Source organism: Myotis lucifugus, unplaced genomic scaffold (assembly GCF_000147115.1).
Source record: "Myotis lucifugus unplaced genomic scaffold, Myoluc2.0 scaffold_180, whole genome shotgun sequence".
In the NCBI taxonomy this organism is placed as follows: domain Eukaryota; kingdom Metazoa; phylum Chordata; class Mammalia; order Chiroptera; family Vespertilionidae; genus Myotis; species Myotis lucifugus.
The window spans coordinates 1972882-1992588 of NW_005871228.1; the positions used below are offsets into that span (position 1 = coordinate 1972882).

The 19707-nt window shown below is 37.2% G+C and overlaps 2 protein-coding genes across 11 annotated transcripts in view; one reads left to right on the forward strand and one right to left on the reverse strand.

The window, feature by feature from the left end:
* The window catches only part of XPA (XPA, DNA damage recognition and repair factor), a 35610-nt gene extending 27775 nt beyond the window's left edge, over positions 1–7835 (forward strand). For 2 of the 6 annotated variants that reach the window (XM_014462422.2, XM_014462423.2), the window contains exons 6-7: positions 330–462; positions 1372–1631. In XM_014462422.2, the coding sequence (XP_014317908.1) occupies positions 330–462; positions 1372–1474 (236 nt within the window). In that variant the 3' untranslated portion in view covers positions 1475–1631. Of the gene's footprint in view, positions 1–329; positions 1029–1371; positions 1632–6769 lie in introns of those variants that run through there. The other 4 variants (XR_001349772.2, XR_002831141.1, XM_023760385.1 and 1 more) reach the window with 4 other exon arrangements.
* Positions 2859–19707, reverse strand: part of NCBP1 (nuclear cap binding protein subunit 1) — a 43037-nt gene continuing 26188 nt past the window's right edge. For 4 of the 5 annotated variants that reach the window (XM_023760359.1, XM_006096494.3, XM_014462408.2 and 1 more), the window contains 12 exons: positions 19247–19311; positions 17740–17802; positions 17426–17500; positions 16214–16317; positions 13606–13728; positions 12208–12310; positions 11321–11414; positions 10182–10285; positions 7835–7949; positions 5127–5255; positions 4473–4586; positions 2859–3384 (listed from right to left, as the gene is read on the reverse strand). In XM_023760359.1, coding sequence (XP_023616127.1) covers positions 3271–3384; positions 4473–4586; positions 5127–5255; positions 7835–7949; positions 10182–10285; positions 11321–11414; positions 12208–12310; positions 13606–13728; positions 16214–16317; positions 17426–17500; positions 17740–17802; positions 19247–19311 — 1203 coding nt within the window. In that variant the 3' untranslated portion in view covers positions 2859–3270. The remainder of the gene's footprint in view (positions 3385–4472; positions 4587–5126; positions 5256–7834; positions 7950–10181; positions 10286–11320; positions 11415–12207; positions 12311–13605; positions 13729–16213; positions 16318–17425; positions 17501–17739; positions 17803–19246; positions 19312–19707) is intronic. The other variant, XM_023760358.1, reaches the window with a different exon arrangement.

Sequence of the window (19707 nt, forward strand, 5' to 3'; positions counted from 1 at the left end):
AAGTTAAGGCAAACCATATTTTGTTTAAACATACCTACACACCTGATGGATTTTAGCTGAATAGCACTACTGAAAAACTGTCATTTTGCCCAGCCGGCGTATGGCTCAGTGGTGGTGTTGACCTATGAACCAGGAGGTCATGGTTTGATTCCCGGTCAGGGCACATGAGGACTGTGGACTTGGCTTGATCTCCTGTGTGGGGCATACAGGAGGCAGCCGATCAATGACTCTCTCATCATTGATGTTTCTATCTCCCTCTCTGAAATCAAAAATATATTAAACACACACACAACAACCTGTGTTTTTTTTTTCCTCTCTTCTCCCTTTAGAATTACGGCGAGCAGTAAGAAGCAGTGTATGGAAAAGGGAAGTGGTTGCTCACCAACATGAGTATGGACCAGAGGAAAACCTAGAAGATGACATGTACCGGAAGATTTGTACTATATGTGGCCATGAATTGACGTATGAGAAAATGTGATTTGTAGTTAAATGATGTTTTACAGAGTTTTAGGTTTAGATATAAGAAATTTACATTGGTCTTATTCAAAATTCACAAAAATATGTCTTTATAGGTGAAATAGTTGTATAAATAATGCTTCAGTACTAAGTATGTATGTTATGGCTTAAGAGCTAGTGTCAGTTAAGGTCTAGCACGTCTTGTTGTGGGCTAAATACCGGGTCTGATAATTTTTTCTGGAATAGGGATGGGAGCTGAGTGGTACAGTATGTTTAAAAGTGTTAGGTGATAGCTAAAGTTCAGAAATATGAAACCAAGGCAAACCTTCTATTGGGGTAGGAGGATGAGTTTTAGTAAAGGCAAAAGCTGGCTACACTGGGTTCTTATTCCAAGAAACAGGAATGGTGGTAAACCCTGCCAAGTCAGCAAAAAAGGAGCTACTACTGGGACAAGTCCTGGTTAATAACAGGAATAAAGAATGAATTGTAGGGGTCTGATCATGTTTTCTGTATTTGTAGGGTTTACTATAGGCCCTAATATTAGTTGCTACATAGCCCTGTTCAAATCTGGATTAAAATGGAAAAACAACCAGGAAGGTAATTATAGTAAGTTTGTCATTACTTGCTAACATTTACTGAGCACTTACTATGTGCCAGGAAACCATTATGCTAAGTGCCTTACAGATATTCTAATTAAATCCTGGGAGGGAAGACAGCTTGCTTCTTTGCTTATTTAGCACTTGGAAAGGAAATGATAACCAAAAACCTGACCAAGAAAGGTAAAAGTCAAAACAAGTCAAACCCAGAGGCTTGACTATAATTACTAATTATTCTCTTTATAAGTATTTAATACAGAAATGTTAAATATATTTTTTGTGTTTGTTTTTTTTTAATATGCTATGCTAAATATTACAGCTCAATAAAAATTGTTTCTGAACGGGCAGAAGACCTTCCTGGGACAAAAAAAAAAAGCTTCCAGCTTGATGACAACAGAGTAACTAGGAGTTCAGGCTGCTGACAACAGCATTACTGCATTGGGAGATAAGGAGCCCTTGAGCCACATGGATTTAGGTTCAGATTCACTTACTAGCTGTGGACCTTGGGTAAGTTACTTGGACTTGGGCCGATTTTATCTGGGCATAATAACACATCTCTTAAAAACTTACGAGGATTGAATATGGTGAATCTGTAGAATGTGGAACATAACAGCCACTCGTTAATGAGCACATATTGTCATCAAGACCAATAGTTATAGATTTGTCTGAGATATAGTCCTAGTCACTGTTTTTCATCATTTTAAGACAATCCTGGTATCCAGTTACTAATGACAGCCAGGTCTGCTCTGGTTAGGTTGGCAAGTTCACTAAATATTTTTCTAGTAAAAGCAAACAAACCTATCTTCATAGGAACTGCTTCCTGAGTAATTCCTGGAAGGGAAATTTAGAATCGGGGAAAACAAAAGTATATGTTCACTTTGACAAAAGATGGTAAATGGCATCTGAGTAGACTATATTCTATAGTCACTAAATGTATGGTAAACCAAAGAGGTCATATGTTAATAAGAATGAATGCATTGTAAACTTATGATAGGTTATCTTTTTAAAACTTATTCTATGTTGCACAAATGCTCAAAAATACTACCATTTGTTTGTGTTTTTGTTTTTATAGATTTCAGAGAGGGAGAGATAGAAACATCAATGATGAGAGAGAATCATTGATTAGCTGCCTCCTGCATGCCCCCTACTGGGGATCGAGCCCGCAACCCGGGCATGTGCCCTTGGCTGGAATCGAACCTGGGACCCTTCAGTCCGCAGGCCAACGCTCTAGCTACTGAGCCAAACCAGCTAGGACCAGTTGGGTTTTATTAAATTTTTTCTAAGGTTTAATGAAAAAAATCAAAATGCTAGATAATCCCTTAAATTTGTATGTTATTTTACAGTGCAATCTCATTATCTTAGTTAAGTCTCAACACCATATAGGAAACAGACTCAGAAATAAGTTATTTGGACCAGGTTCTCTAGAAACAAAATCCAAACCTAAATCTAATCCCAAGTATAGAGTTTTAGCTAATGTAGCTACTTCTGGAGGAAATGACCAGGACCTCTAAGATAATGGTTCCCAAACTTGTCTGCACATTAGAATTGCACAAAAGCCTTAAAAACTATGGATGATATGTGTTGCATCCCCCCCCCCCCCCCCCGAAAATGTGATTGATTTTAAAAATAACTGCTGAAGGTTGCCAGGTGACTTATGTTCAGACAGATTTAGGAACTGCTACTCTAAGTAACTTTTTAAATACAACTATTTTAAGGGAAAACTTCAAATGGAGGTAAGTACACCTTCAGTAAGAAATCACTAATTTTAAAGTAGACTGAGATGATAAATCATGAAATACCAAAATGTAAAAAACATATTTTTAGTTTTATTTTAGCCATGTTAGGTTATCCATAAGCTGTGAAAAGCTATGCTACTTGGTAATAAACCCATTGTTTCTATATACTACTTTGTAAGCTTGACCTCTAGGGTTCACATACCTCAAATCAGTTATCTTTTGTGCCTTAAGGAGAAAAAATGTCAATCAGAAAAGTTGTATCTGTCACATATAATACATCCTATGGTCATCGATCGTCACATTGTCATTAGGGAATATTTTTTTAGGGGTAATTACACGCAACCAATGTCATATTCTTCACTGTCCTCCCTCTGTTTCCTTTAGAAAGTGAAAGGAGCTACATGAAAGCAAGCATTCAAACCATCCGAAATAAGACAAATTAGACTTTAAAAAAAATCTTGACATGAAAGGAAAAAGGACCCTTAGGCCTGTAGGGCACAGAACTGCTGGAACACAGCCAGGATGTGAGGGTCTAATTCAGCAGTGAAGAGCAGGTTCTCCAGGGTCACCATGTACTGCTGGATTATTTGGTGATGCTGTGGACACAAAAGGAGCATATAAGCAATCTTCCAGAATATTCCCCTCAGCAGCCCACCCACATTGTGAAATGATGGGAATAACGGCCCCTGAAAAGCCCTAACATTTGTAGAAGGAAATGAGGATGTTCAATAACTTTTAAAAAATGCAGTTCTGACCAGCTTCTATATAAATGCATTCATGCCTCATTAGCGATGCCTGCTGCTATCACTATTAGACTAGGTTAAGCTGGGTCTCTCTAATGAGGACAAAACAATATGACTTTAATAAAAGTAGCCCAGATAGGGATTGACCTAGGACGATTTTTTTAAAAGGTGGTATATGTTACAAATAGGAGTAGCACAGTTGCTACTGTTTAAAACCATGGTTCTGAAATGTAAGAAAAATTTTGGAATCTCTTTGCAAAAGAAAAACATTAATAGAGATTAATAGAGAATTACCTGTGATCTATTAATCTTTTTAAAATAGCTAATCTTTTAAAAATAGCTCATCTGTCCTATTGGAAATCACCGACTTACTAAGCCTATGTTAGAAAATGAAATCTTTTCTTTGTGCACCTATATAACTTGAATATACTCAGAGATCCCAAAAGAACTAGGGGTTGTTTTAATCGGCAATAACTAAATCTAGAGAGAATTTTTATTTGGAGATTTTAAAGAACTTTTTTCCCTTTTATGACTTCTAATTCAATAACTTTTCTAGAATAAATGAGGATTTGGGCTGTTAGTTTTGGAAGACACAGAATTAGTTCCACTCTCCTACCAAGCTTTAATGTAACCTTGCTTTTCTAAGGGCACTGTTATCATCAGATTTAAGGACCTTTGTTAATACAATTACTATTCCCTGAACATTTATTCTCTGCATTTTGTATTAAGCTAGGCTTTCTAGCAGAGAATGGCAATTAGGAGTTGGTGATAAAAACCAATTTAAGCCTAAATATTCTGAGCAACAGTAGGAGCAAATGGAGATGAACTAAAGTACTTATGGGTATTATATAACCTCCTGACAAATTTTATGATTTTTAAAAATGTAGTATCTTTGCAGCTGAGAATAGTGATATTTATTATCTAATCAGATTCCCACAAACCTGTAAGAAGATCTGCTGGAGCCTCTCTATACAGTTTTTATACCACGGTGTTAATATGCTGGTCCCGTCCGTCTCACATCGTACTAAATGCTCAGTCAAGATCATGATAAAGCGCTGGAAAGGGGTTACAGAGTTAGAGGTGTTAAGAGTGAATTAATTCTTCAGAAACAATCACACTTTTGACCAAGGGACCGTAAAGGTGCTATCTGTTCTGCTGTCTTTATGATATGTAACTTTCATAATTCAACAAATACTGTTTACAAAGGCACACCAGTAATAATGTGAGTTAGTACATCCTCTTTGACAATATGTAAAGACCTTTAATGTCTAGATTACTTAGGACATAATCAGAAATGTTAAAGAGGAATCTATGCACAAAAATGTTTATCAAGAAGAAAAACAGTCATTAAATGATCAATGATTGGGCATAATGAGAGAAGTATTTAACATAAACATTCTCAGTTTTTAAAGCCTGGAAAAATGCTCATGCAAGAATGCTGAGTAAGCAACACAATTTGTAGATATACATGGTTGACCCCAAGTGCTCAGCTTTTATTTCCTTTGTATTTTTAACTTTTATAACTACAAATAACATTTTTTAAACTAAAGGAATATATATTTCTTTTTACATATCAATGACCCAAGCCAAAATGCCTGAAATATGACAAGGAAGAGGTTCTTTTGTTCACTCTGAGCGGATTCCCCTTTTCCCTGCAGTCTTTCTATTTGCTCTTCAAGAGCCCCATCTTTCCTGTCACTGCTTCTGTCATCATCATCACTTCTCTACAGAAAGCAAAGGAACATGACATTTAGAATGCTACTGTATTAAATCCCATCACGTAAGGGAAATACTTTATTCTATCTGATCAAATACTATTTGGAGACTTGTATTCTATTTTTTAAAGTATGTTTTTATTGATTTTTTTTAGAGAGATAGAAACATCGGTGGCTGCCTCCTGCACGGCCCCCCCCCCCCCCCCCCCCCGGAATGAGCCCCCAAACTGGGAAATTGCCCCGAGGGAAAACAAAATGGGGACCTCTTTCTTCCAAGGGTGGAGGGCCCACCCCTGGGCCCAATGGGGGGGGCGAAGGCTTTGTTTTCATAGGGGAAGAAATCAACCCCCCCCCCCCCCCACACACACAGACATCCCAAAGTCCTAGGACCAGAGAAATTGAGTGGCACTTGAATAATAGCAGTGGGAGTGTTTGCTATTATTAAACAGGAGTTATGCCTTTTACAAGATAGTCCAATCGGAGGAAATGTGTATCAAATTTTTCCTCTAGTCAAGATGAAAACAACTTTGAGCTCCTGGAAAATGTACTTGATTCTTGTTATTCATCATAGCTATGCTTTCTGAAGTGGCTGTGAGTCCAGAATTAGTTACTACTGAACCATTGCTCTTAGAGGGTTACATTCTTGGGGAGCCTCTTGTCACATGTTCATCAAATAAGTAATATATAACCTTGTTTTATGTGTTTCTTTTTAAAGATATCTAAATCTTGCCCTAGCCAGTTTTGTACAATGGTTAGAACGTCAGTCTGTAAACTTGATTCCCGGCCCCAGTTGGGGTACATGTGGGAGGCAACCAATCAATGGGTCTCTCTCTCCCTTCCACTCTCTAAAACCAACGGAAAAAAGTATTGGCAGGTGAGGATTAACAACAAAAATATATAAATCTTACAAATAATTATATACAATATATTGATTTCAGAGAGGAAAGGAGAGAATCGTTGATCAGCTGCCTGCTACATGCCCCACACCAGGGATCAATCCCGCAACCTGGGCATGTGCTCTGACTGGAAATTGAGCCATGACCTTCTGGTTCATAGGTTGACCCTCTGAGCCATGCTGGCCAGGCTATAGTATTTCTCTATACAGAAACACTAGCTGAGAAGGATTTAACATTTTCCTGACTCTTAGTAATATGACTAAATTTCTTAGGCTTTCAGCCTCTCGGAATGCTGACCACTTCCCCGCCTCCATCCCCCCCCACCCCCCCCATCCCTGCGCATTAATCTTCACCTGAGGATATTTTTTCCGTTGATTTTTAGAGAGGAGAGGTTTTAATAAACCAGTCATCATCTTGTAAGTCCATAAATTTAGCTATTTTTCCATAGCTTTATCACACACTACAGATATTGCTTTTTGATGGAGCTTCCTCATATACAGATTGGTAAATTTCCTCTTCCTTTTTCTGGGTGTACATTGTTGATTCATGAACATTGGATTCACAACCAACAGCACTGTAAGTCATGCCTGGACAAAGCTAATCTAACCCATGTATTTTCCCCATCAGGCACATCATGGCCTCCTTGTACTTAGGAACACTAGACAGCCCTTCAGTCCTATGCTGGGGACCATTTTAAACAGTGAAATAACCAAAACGCCAGCATAGAAGGAAAACAAAAAGTACAAATAACGTGGCACTAAATAACACCATCAAGAGGACACTTTAAAATAGGAGAACTGAAACAAGGCAGAATTGAGTTGTTCAGTCTCAGCTGGGAACAAGCCCACTGGGCAACTCGGAATGTCCACTGCTCTGCATATGTCTGCCATGATCAGGAAAGCACCGTGAGTATTGAGATTATAAATAAGTTTTAGTGAGTAGGTGAGTTTGTAAAAATAGAAGCTCCAAATAAGGACAGAAAATGTATTCTTATAACTCAATTTATTCAACAAAGTAGATGACCAATAAAAACCGACAGTGCTTTCCAGTCATTAATAAATCTCTATCTGCCCATTTGAGCAGTAACAGAAGGGTAGCTTGCTAATCTTTCACCCTCTAATGGGACACACAAAAACTGGGCAGGCCCTTACATAGCTCAAGAGGCTCATCCTTGTAATAGTTGATAAATGGCTGTCTGACAGGCAATTCACAGCAGACTGTTTAAGACTCTGCTGGCAATGATGTGCTCAATATACTTCTGTTAAGCTTTAACAGTTGCCTTCTAACTTACCCTGATGAACTTAAAGAGTATTCAAGGTTATTTTTGTTTGTTTTTAAAGGCAGAAGTCATTTTACAGATTAAGGGAATAGGCTCAGATGTTACATGACTTTCCCAGTGTCACAGCCATCAAGTGGCAGAGCCAGAAACTGACTCCAGGTGTGTTATATTCCAAGATCCTTTTAGCAAGAAGGTAGGCAGCACCAAATTTGGAAAGCCCATTTCTTTCCAGGTAACACTCTATTGGTGAGCCCCGTCTATGAGAGCCTCTTCTATTCCCCAAACAAAATGATCAGAACCTCCTCACTCTGCTTTTATCTCTAACACACCTGTTTTGGGGTCTGCCGAATTTTGAATATTTTCAAAGAGTTTCTGGTGTACGTTGACCTTTTATGAGTAGAAACAAGACTTACCCGTTTGTGCTGTCTTGCGAGTTTTTCTTTAGCTTCATCCAGCTCTTTCTGTATCTTCAGAACGTGTTTGTTCATCTTACGAATTGTAGAGTGCAGGATTTCCCAAACAAACAATCTTAAAGTAAAATGGCATTTGGTTACTGTATGCTAACCTATGCTTACAGAAAATAAGACCTCTCAAATTTTATAACCTACTCATTCTTAAGGTCTGGTATAGCCTTCCACTCTTTAGGCAGAATTAGTCATATTGTCCCCATCAACATGTAAGCATCTATCACTACCCATTAGACCAGTGATGGCGAACCTTTTGAGCTCGGCGTGTCAGCATTTTGAAAAACCCTAACTTAACTCTGGTGCCGTGTCACATATAGAAATTTTTTGATATTTGCAACCATAGTAAAACAAAGATTTATATTTTTGATATTTATTTTATATATTTAAATGCCATTTAACAAAGAAAAGTCAACCAAAAAAATGAGTTTGCCATCACTGCATTAGACTCAGGTGAGCTTCCTGAAGGCAATACTGGGTTCTTGTCATTTTTCTTGTTTCCACTGCCTACGAGATACACACATTGAAGAAATGTGTGCATATTCATTGAAATGAAATGGCAAGCCAGAAAAAACATGAACAAAACTACATGTTCTCATTTAAACACTAAATATTGGAATTTTCTTGAAATGAAGACCTAATCTGAGGCTCATTCTACATGCTTTATACTATTTAGCACACAGCCAATTCTCTTAGAACATTTAAGAGAAACTCATTAGTTGATAATAGCTGTAAACTGCTGGGCTTTTAAGAGTAAGATAAATATTTCGCCCTAGCCGGTCTGGCTCAGTGGATAGAGCGTCGGCCTGCGGACTGAAGGGTCCCGGGTTCGATTCCGGCCAAGGGCACATGCCCGGGTTGCAGGCTCCATCCCCAGTGGGGGGTGTTGCAGGAGGCAGCTGATCAATGATTCTCTCTCATTGATGTTTCTAGCTCTCTCTCCCTCTCCCTTCCTCTCTGAAATCAATAAAGAAATATATTTTTTTTAAAAAGAGTAAGATAAATATTTGTATGTCAGCTACCTTATCAGCAAATTGCTAAAGTACCAGAATCACCTTGTAGGTGCTTTTAAATGACTTCTTAACTACTTTTCTGTCTATAAAGTAGGTCTCCTTACCCCAAGACATAGAAGAATAGTACTTCCTTGTACAAATTCTGACTTGGATGACAGTTTTAAGTGGAAGATTGTCTTACTATCTGTTTCGAATGTTAGCAGACAGGATAAAAAAAAGAGTACTTTAACTCTGGAAAGGGTGGTCAGAGAGAACTTCGCAGAAATAGCTGAGCTTGGACAGAGCTCTTGAGCAATGTATCCATTCAAGAATGCATGTGTTTGAATTCCAGCTCTGCACTGAGCTATGCAACTTTGGGCAAGCTACTTAAGCACTCTGTAACACTTTCTACTTTGTAAAATATGGAGGATAATGTAACCTCTTTTGCAGTGGTGTTGTAAATGAGCTGCAAATGTAAATCACTCAGGATAATGGCTAACACATACTTGGGTAGTCACTTTTTTGCGACTTTGCAAGTCTGTTGCTTTCATTTGTGAATGCCAACTTAGCCAGTATGATAACCTTAGATCATATCCTTTCACCCTAAGGACTCAGTTTATTTCAGACCAGTGTCCTCTGCCAATAACAGACACAATGAAAAGGATAAATGCTTAGTGTTTAAATTTTTCTGTCTTTGTAAGTAATTTCCCTTTGTTCCCTGTTTTGTGTCAATTCCTATTGTCTGAGTCCTGATCAATTATAAAGATTGGGGACTCAACTTCATGAATAAGAACCAAACTTAATGAAAAGTCTCTTTCCTTTAGGGGGAAATGGGTGTAGAATGAACCTTCTGCATTAAATCCAGGATTTTTATGACTGAGGTGAGACCTCCCTCCCTCACAGGCACCTGGGTGTCCACCAAGCTTCCCTCAATTCTCTAAGGATGTATATTTAATCTGTGACTATTCTCCCAGTTCCTAGTGTGCATTCTAGGTCCCCAATGGAGCTGGAATTCTTTTCCGTGTTCCATTGTCTGGCAAGACCCTGACACACAGCCTGATCTTCTCTAATAATCTAGATCCTTATCAGCATTTCTACTTGACTGGTTGAGTCCTGATTCAACTTACATGTGTGTCCCTAAGAGACACTGCAACATGACTGGCTGTATTTCCACTGCCCGGGTATCTGACCATTAGTATATATTAATATCAACCTGGTTTGGATCAAAATTTGTAGCTAATGTGTAAGAACACACAAAAAACAATTCTTAGAGAATAAGAACTTTGTAAAATAATTCATATTACCTAATAAAGTCACGAGATAGTTCTGAAGAGAAGATCCAATTTGCTACTGCAGCACAGTCAACAATCTGTGTACGAATCATCTTGTCTACTAGTACAGCAATCATCTACAATGAGAGAAGAATTCTTAGGATAAATCGCACTTATACATAGGCCATAATAATCCCACTGCTAGAAAAGTAAAATAGAATGGTTGTAAGACTTCTTCTGCCTTCTCCTTAGCTCTGGTACTTATTGCAGGAATACTATAACAGCAATAAAGATTGAGTAAAAAAAAGAAAAACTCTGAATGGTAACACAAACTTAAAAATATTTAGATAATACCACTCTCACACTTCAAAAATATAGAAATGTTTTATCATAAAAATCTTAAATGTATTCTGAAACCTATTTAAATGCCTCTAACTCATGGTATAAAAACAATATATTAAGATTGAAAAATCTGGTGTGTGTTTGCAGAAACTGGTTAACTATTTCCTACCCTATTGGTAGAATCTTTAAGCAAGATTTGTACTATTTAAAATGTGTTGAGCTCTGGGTGTTTGACTCAGTGGATAGAGCGTCAGCCTATGGACTGAAGGGTCCTGGATTGCAGGCTCGATCCTCGGTGAGGGGGCAGCCGATCAATGATTCTTATCATAGATGTTTCTATCTCTCCCTTTCTCTCTGAAATCAATAAAAATATATTTTAAAAAAATGTGCTGGTATTATAGTCCCAAATCATAATACTTGCTCTTAAAAAAACCCTCAACCAAATATCATTAATTCACAGCATTAAAAAAATTACATAGATTTAAAAACCATCCTGTAGACCAGCCGTGGGCAAACTACGGCCCATGGGCCGGATCCGGCCCATTTGAAATGAATAAAACTAAAAAAAAAAAAAAAAGACCGTACCCTTTTATGTAATGATGTTTACTTTGAATTTATATTAGTTCACACAAACACTCCATCCATGCTTTTGTTCCGGCCCTCCGGTCCAGTTTAAGAACCCATTGTGGCCCTCGAGTCAAAAAGTTTGCCCACCCCTGCTGTAGACAGTCAAATGTCATGTTTACAAACTGAAACAATGGTAATAAATAGCCTTGTTTTTATACCCTATACAATCAGAGCCTCAACATGTATAATTAAGTAGTTTTTACCTGTGGATGGTTCCTCCAGACCTCAAACATAACTCTTAGTACATGTAACTTTCCTTCATCACTTTCAGCTAGAGTTTTGAAGACTTCATGAAACCTTTTGATAGTGGGAGAAAAAAATACCACTTAAAAACTTATTCATTAAGCATTTTACTGTTTCAATGACTTTTCAGTATTAATTTACAGTGCAAAATAACCAAATGTTAACCATTAAGGATATATAGAAAAGGAATGATTAGAAATTCAGTTTGTATGTAATTTGTCACAAAATCTTAAGAGATTTACAATATAACATTGTTAGCCCAGGACTACAGTTTACTGTGTAAGAATAAGTGAGGTCTAAGGAATCATCTCCAAACACTGGTGCTGTGTTCTGTGTGACTCACATTCTGTGGGAACTCTGCAAATAATATAGGCTGAGATGGGGCGAGGAGGTCAGTTTCTCTGTTTGGCTGGAGGAATATCTGTATGTTCTAATTCTGGACTGACGAGTTAGAAAGCTTTCTTTAGATGTCAAACTGAGTGGCTCCCAAAAATGCAGTGGACTCTCATTTCTGCTTAAGTTTCTTTAGGAAGATGTCTAGACAGGGTGGGAGTTTCTTGACTATATACTAGTATATGACTGTCCTAAGGACCCAAGTTTTCCACTGGTTTCTCTAAAGGTCTATATAAAAAAATGCATTCCATGTATATATGTAAACTGTACACACAGATGACAGAAGCCATAGGACAAGGATTTTAGTTACCACAAACCAAAACCCATTGTATCAAGTTACATTGTAATACTAAGATCTTCATATTCAGCAACTGTAGGTAAAAATGACTATTCTGCTGGTATTCAAGCAAAGTTCAAAACCTAAAGAAAGGGGGTGTGTTCTTGTTACACTTACTTTGCAAGAGCACTGAAGGAATGGCTGAATGATTTGGCTGCCAAATGTAGCAGAGTCTGCACAAAAACCTCTATTTTCAATGGGTTAAAGCTGAATCCTTCATCTGAAAAATATTCCATAGTAAGACAGAACCTAAGTACAGCAATTCCTTGGTCCCTCACCTGGAATGCTAAACAGATGGTGTGCTCACATCTAAACACCAAGTCAGACATCCATGTAACATCTGTGAGTACTAACAGGCAATAAAAGACCACCACTGATTTCAGATACTCAAGATATAAAACTAAGCATAATCGTAATTCTTCATTTTTTGGCTATTTCCCTAATTTTTCTATGTGATCCATTTCTTTTATAAATATCACATAGATTTCCTTGTTCTTATCTCTCTATATGGTAGCAAGGTAAATTCTATAATAATAAAAGCGTAATATGCTAATTAGACCGGAGAGCCAAATGACCTTCTGGACGTCCTTCTGGACGAAGCCGGGCTTGCAAGGGCCAAGCCCCTAGCACAAATTTCGTACATTGGACCTTTAGTATATTAATAAAAAAAAAAAATTACAGTAAACTCTAAACACTTCAGTCTATGTCCTAAGAAGTCTGACAATGTCTAAATTTAATATACTTTTGACTTAGGCTTTCTAATTACATTTTCTCTAAAATCCTAAGTGTCTTAGAAAAATCCAAACAAAATCCCAGTAGTAAATAACCCAAAGACCATTAATGTTTTATTTTGATTAGCCCTTTTTTATGCACGTCTTATTCAGATCTAATAAAAAAAATTTTTTTCTCCTGAAAGTTACCTAGTTGTCGCAGATTTTCATCTGTTTTACTGATTTGTCTGTATCATTTGTTCATGTGGTTTTCAAGATGTTTTTTACATGTGATAAGGCAAGTCCCTCTCAACACTTGTCTTATCCATTTATTGATTCAAGGAAACTTATAAATTATTTTGCCAACTTTCCTATTCTTCCCCTCCAAATACCTAGGGATTTTCACTGGAATTACATGATACATAGTCAGTATTAAACATTATTATTATAACAGTTTAATTTGGAGAAAATATCCAACTTTGTAATACACCAAATCTTCCCAAACCTCTCTAAAGTGAAAGCAGGGAATGCCTAAAAATCTTTCAATGATAGCAGTATATTGTGCTTTGCGTTTAGTTTATATACATAATCCAAGCTATTTCATAAGAATGTTAGAATCTCTTTTTATATAAGGGAGAAAATTCCTAGATACTAGGTACAACTGACAGGCTGAACAGACTTCAAAGGAATATAGTGATTTATGAGCATCTAATGAGATTTAAAAGGAGCGCATGTTGCCAGAGTTATGTTCATGCTCTAACCTGGCCTATACATAGTCCTCTCAAGAAATATTTAATTCCCTTACCGTCATCATCATCCTGGTTCGGATTTGGTACATCTTTCAGAATGCTGAAGATTTCATCACTGGTTGCTTTACTTTTAAAGGCAACAGCTAAACAGAGGGCAACCGAATGTCCAGGAAGAGAATCTATGCACAGAAAGGGGGGGGTGGAGGGAGGGTGTAGGTCAGGTTTTAAGATTATTCCTGCAAATAGTTAAATTAACTGAGACACTAAAAACAATAGTTTTTTTTTTAACAGAATACTCTTTATCCCAAGATCAATATTTAATCTGTACAAAGATAACACATGTGAAAGTTACATTTAATAAGTCAAGGCTTTTTACCTAAAATAAGGCATAATTCTCACTTCAACACTTAAGAACACTTCGCTAACTGAAATTAGCAGTACAAGGTGTGTTGATCTTCTTCAGGGATGAGAATGAAGGGAACTGTGAATACAGTTAAATAGTCCTTTGATATCCTCAAGTCCCTAGGCTTCTGTAAGCTGCAAAGCTGAGAATCAATATATTCCTCTTTCAATTCTGCCAATTCCCCTTTACTCCCCCGCTTTTCTGCGATAGAGCAAACTGAGTTTGGGTTTGAACAAGATGAAGGCTGCCAACTTAAAGTGTTTTCTTCTTTTTTCTTTTTCTGAGTCCATACACAACCCAGATGTTCATGAGCTGTGTTTACTACTGGTTAATATCTATCAAGTTCTTACTGTATGAAATTTGTGCTAGTGTATGCTGTAAGGCATCACCAGAGCAACACACTTTTAATGTAAGGTAGACAAAGGTAACAATTAAAAAGGAAGTTCTGACATAGAATATGAGTTAGTAGGCACTTGGAATGAATAAAGTAAATTACAATAGGTCACATGTACTTTGTGCTTTTCCTTGAAACTGGGAAAGAAAGTGACAGAAAAAAGAATCCCTGGAACCAAGGTGTCTATATTGTGGCTGGGGAACCAAGATATTCACAAAGGGAAGTAGCCACAAAGCAACACAAAACTGGCTTGCTGAAGGTTAAAAATATTTAGTCATGGAGGTTGGTCTAGACCAGTGGTCGACAAACTGCGGCTCTTTGGCCCCTTGAGTATGGCCACGAAGTTTCAATCACACTGTACGTGCGGACCGCATGTGGTATTTTGTGGAAGAGCCACACTCAAGGGGCCGCAATTTGCCGACCGCTGGTCTAGACTCTAGGAAGGGAACAGGGTCCAAAGATAGAAAGGGCTTTCCAGCCTGGGGCAATAGCACAAAGACAAAATCAAGAACCAGAAGGATGGAAAAAAAGGAAGTGGGCCTGGCTGGAGTAGAGTTCCATGTGGGACGAACTGACAAATGAAAAAGCAGGAACAACTGTTAGCAGGGCCTTAAATGTTAAGCTGAGTTGTTTCAATGGGAAAGAAGGAAGCCTGATGTTTAACAAAAGTCCTTGATATTAAAGACTGTCTTATAATTCTGAACCAGTACAAGGCAGAACTCAAAACTCAGCACTTCTAGGTGCCTCATCAAGCTTTGCTCTTTCAGGAAAGCACTGTGGTTAAGAGCAAGGCTGCTCAGTCAGTAAACCTGGACTTGGATCTGGGCTCTATCACTCAGAAGCAATTTCACTCTGGCTTTGCCTCTTTGAAGCATTTTCCTCATTGTAAAATTGATATAATAAACATACCTATTTCTCAGAGTTGTTTTAAGAATTAAGGAAATATAGGAATATATTTAGCCATGGGGGTTTATTTCATGGATAACAGGCGTAGTCTGAGGTGTAGGTGGAGAATAGGGAGTGCAGTTCGAGGGCAAGAGAGAGGAGCAAGTTTCAAAATACAAAGAATCTACACAACATGAAATGGAAGGCTCATGGAGGAGTTGTGTTTAGTGCCATCTGAAAAGACTGACTTGGAAAAACTCCACACCTAACTCTCTACCAGTGATGACTAATGGACACCTCACCTTCATTAAGTGTGAAGCACAAAATGGCATATCAAATTATAGTCCCTCTGGCTTATAATGCAATCTCACTGGTCAAAACATAGTGTATGTATATATACTGTGCTCCCACACCTGAATTGGTATCAGATGATCAAGTTACATCTCGATTTTAATAAGTTCTGGCTATAAATTTATCTTGCTATGCTTAGCAATATTTAACATAATGTCATGACTATAACGTAATAACCAGTGTTAAAAGAAAAGTTACAAGCCAGTAATAACTAAGTGTATCACAATGAATCTTCAAAATGATGACAGAGCAGCTCCACCTGGTTTTTCTCAGTGGTTAGAACATTGGCCTGTGGACCTAAGGGTCACAGGTCCAATTCCCAGTCAAGGGCTTGTACCTCAGTTGTAGGTTCCCCAGCCCCAGTGGGGGCACGTGTGGGAGGCACCGATCAATGTCTCTCTCTCCCCTCTCCCCACTCTCTTCCACTCTAGAAGTCAATGGGAAGAATAACCTCAGGTGAGGATTAAAAAAAAAAAGGGCAAATAAAACAACAGTGGCTAGTAACGGATCACCTTTCAAATAGAGAAAATATAAACCCAAGAAAGAGTTGACTTTTTCCTCAAATATAACTGATGTCAGAGAATACTTGCATTGTTACTTTTTAAAGACAGGGATTTATTTTATTACTTACTGCTACTTTCATCTCCATACTTGTAAATGCAGGTTGGGTTTGCAGGACATAGAACTGAGAAGGTAGGAGGAACAATATCTAATATACGCTGATGATAAGACAACCTACAATACAAATAAGAGCTTCAGAAATATCATTCATCAGTCCCATTCTTCATTAACATCCAACTTATTTGGAAAGTCACAATCTCCAGCACCCTCCCAGCACAATGCCAACTAATAAAAGAAGGAACAATGGAAAAAGAGAAACATCACTTAGCAATCATCATAATGGTGGCAGGTCAAAAGAGTTGCCAGTGGAGGTTTGGTGAAGAATAGGGTGATGTAGAGGTTTGACGAATAGGATGAGTATAACCTCAGAATATTTATTACCAAAAAATCAATTACAAAGGGAAAAATGGTGAATTTAGGTGGAGAAGCCTGACAGATAGAGACATGACCAGGCAGTCAAGGTTAACATCTCCAGTGGTGGGATGCACTATGAAGAGCAACAACAATGCAAGACTTGAGTCTGGTCATGAGGACACAGCAGGGTGACCCAAGAAAGTGAGGCCTAGATTCTTTAAAACTGGTAAGGACATGAAAAATAGAATAATAACTGTTCATCACTGAGGAATGTGAAGATAATGACAACTAAATGCTGCTACATGTGTTCCTAGATAGGATTCTGAACCGGAAAGAAAAAAAGGCATTGTTAGGATAGCTGGCAAAATTTCAGCAGCATTCATGGACTGTATGGTAGTATCTGTACCAGAACTGATTTCCTAATTTGAAGGGTGGTATGTTGATTGTCTTTGTTTTGGGGAAATACACAATGGATGGTTTAAGGTGACGTTATCTGCAGCTTGTTTCCAAAGGGTTCAGAAAAAGACCAATGTAATGGTGTACACATAGAGGAGAAAAAGGAGTGAGAACTAGAACAAATGTGGTAAAATGTTAATGAGGGAATCTGGATGAATAGGATAAAGTTCTTAGTATATTTTTCTCAAATAACAAAACAAAACAACCTTTTGGCTTAATTCACACAAAATCCAGATGTTATAGTTGCCTAATTTTTTTCAGCTTACATCTTGATTAAAAACTAACAAGGAAGAGGTGCAGGTAGTTGGATTTTAAAAATTACATTCTGGACACAGACCACAAATGCAGAAGAGAAAAATCCTCCCACAAAAATTAGGAGACCTAAGTTAAGGAGAAAACACAAAGAACTTACCTCATACATTTTTCTAGAACTTCTTTTACAAACTTTGGTTTGGGACTATCAGGATCTTGAGTAAGACAATCTGACCTAATGAGGAAACATAGTTTTCTAAGTTCTTACACTGAATCTGTACTTATACCTAACTTGTACTTAGCTAAAAATAGATTCTACCTAAATTATTTCATTTATGTATATAAATATAAAAAATAAACTAAATCTTTTAGACCATGAAGATTGTTTTTATGTTATAGTTTTAAATATTAACAGTATCTTTAAAATTATGGTAGATTGTAGAGAAAGGAAAGCTAAAATATAATACCACTTACCAATCTTCCCAGCTCCAACGGAACTGGAAGTTACTTAGATGATGGGAAAACCAATTAATAAACCTATACAGAGAAGAGAGAGGAAGGAGCACAAAAAGATGAATGGTTACAGTTTATACCAGGAACTTATGTAATCCTTCAGACAAATAAAACCCTATGTTATAGAGTTAAGTTACAAGCATATACCCCTATCTATAGCTGTATCTTCTGCCACTTATCCTTTTCTCTGCAAATCCTGTACCTCATCTTCTTAAAAAAAATAACAATTTCCTATCTCACTCCTTCTAATAGTGCTATCCTTTTTTAAGTGAATAATAGATATGACTTGAGTGCCTATTTTGTGCCAGGCACCTTATATGTTTATATAATTTAATAACTTCTGAGAAGTATATTATTTTTCTTATTACTTAAAACAAAACAGTGGCAAAAAAAGATTAAGTTGCAGATAAAACATTTTATAAATGGTAGAGCCAAAGCATTGTTTTTAACCATCATGACCTAGGCCGACACTCTATCCACTCTTAACATACTCTTTCACCACAAACAACAAAATATATCACTGAAGCTCCTTTGCCTCTAAAAATATATCTAATCTAACTAGATAGCAATCACCTTAGCAAACTGTATAATGCTGTGAAAATTTTAAGAGCCCAATAAATATTTGCTGAATGAATAGCATAACTGGGATGCCCAATACAACTGGTCGTTTTACTAATTAGACTGGGGGGAAAAATCAGAAGACACTTTCTTGAAGTACATCTCTCATGTAGCTCTAATTTCAGTCACTGAAATTAATCAAGATAGTAGGTCAATGACACAGAATACCCCTTACTGATAATTTTCAGATATGGAATTTGAATAATGGACATAAAAGATCATGGAAATTGGAGAAATATTCAAAACCTGTCCTGATCTGATTTAGGAAGCTGACAAAGGTTAAGAAAGGTGGTACATAGATGTCATTCAAAAGAAGACAGTGGGCATGCAATGGCCACAGCTATAAATATCCAATATGGTCATTTGTATAAACAGTCTTGAAGCTGGAGTTATGTTGAAGCTAATTATTTTAGAAAGATACTATGTCTAAATAAAAATATATATGTGCTTATATATAATAAATATATAATATTGGACTCTACTTCTACATAGAGGTTAGCATAAAGTCTACTATAAAAGCTTACATACCCAATAGCAGTGGGAAAAGTGTAACAGTACCAAATCACCAAACAAATAAACAATGAACGAAATTAAAGAAAACCTTAGCACGGGCATCATTTCCTACTGAAAATTAGACTAAAAAGTGTAATGTGATATTTACAACAGGTATGAGGTGTTTTTTTTTTTTAATTTAAACTTTTTTTTTAATGTACATACAAAGGATTATTTTGGGGAGGCAAGGAAGAAAAATCAACTTGGAAATTCTTAAAAAGGCAAATCAAATTCTTTTATAAAGCACAGGGAGTAGAACTGGTTAACAACCAGTATAGAAATAAGGCAATTACTGTACCTGTCTACACATGTAGTATTCATCGTGTCCAAACGCATGTATAACATTTCAGTTGCCTGTGCAAGCTGTAAATTTGAGGATAAGGAAAACTATTCTCCACCCTCCTTCAAAATAAGTTGTGATAGAAAAAATAAATAGCATTTCCTAGAAGTCTATATAATGACTGATAATGTTAAAACATTTTTTCATGTAATTGATCTTTTTATTCTTTTTTAAAAAATATATACATTATTGATTTTTTACAGAGAGGAAGGGAGAGGGATAGAGAGCCACAAACATCGATGAGAGAGAAACATCAATCAGCTGCCTCCTGCACACCCCCCACTGGAGATGTGCCTGCAACCAAGGTACATGCCTTTGACCCGAATCAAACCTGGGACCCCTCAGTCCACAGGCCGACACTCTATCCACTAAGCCAAACCAGTCAGGGCTGATCTTTTTAAAAATAGCTTTGAAGTACC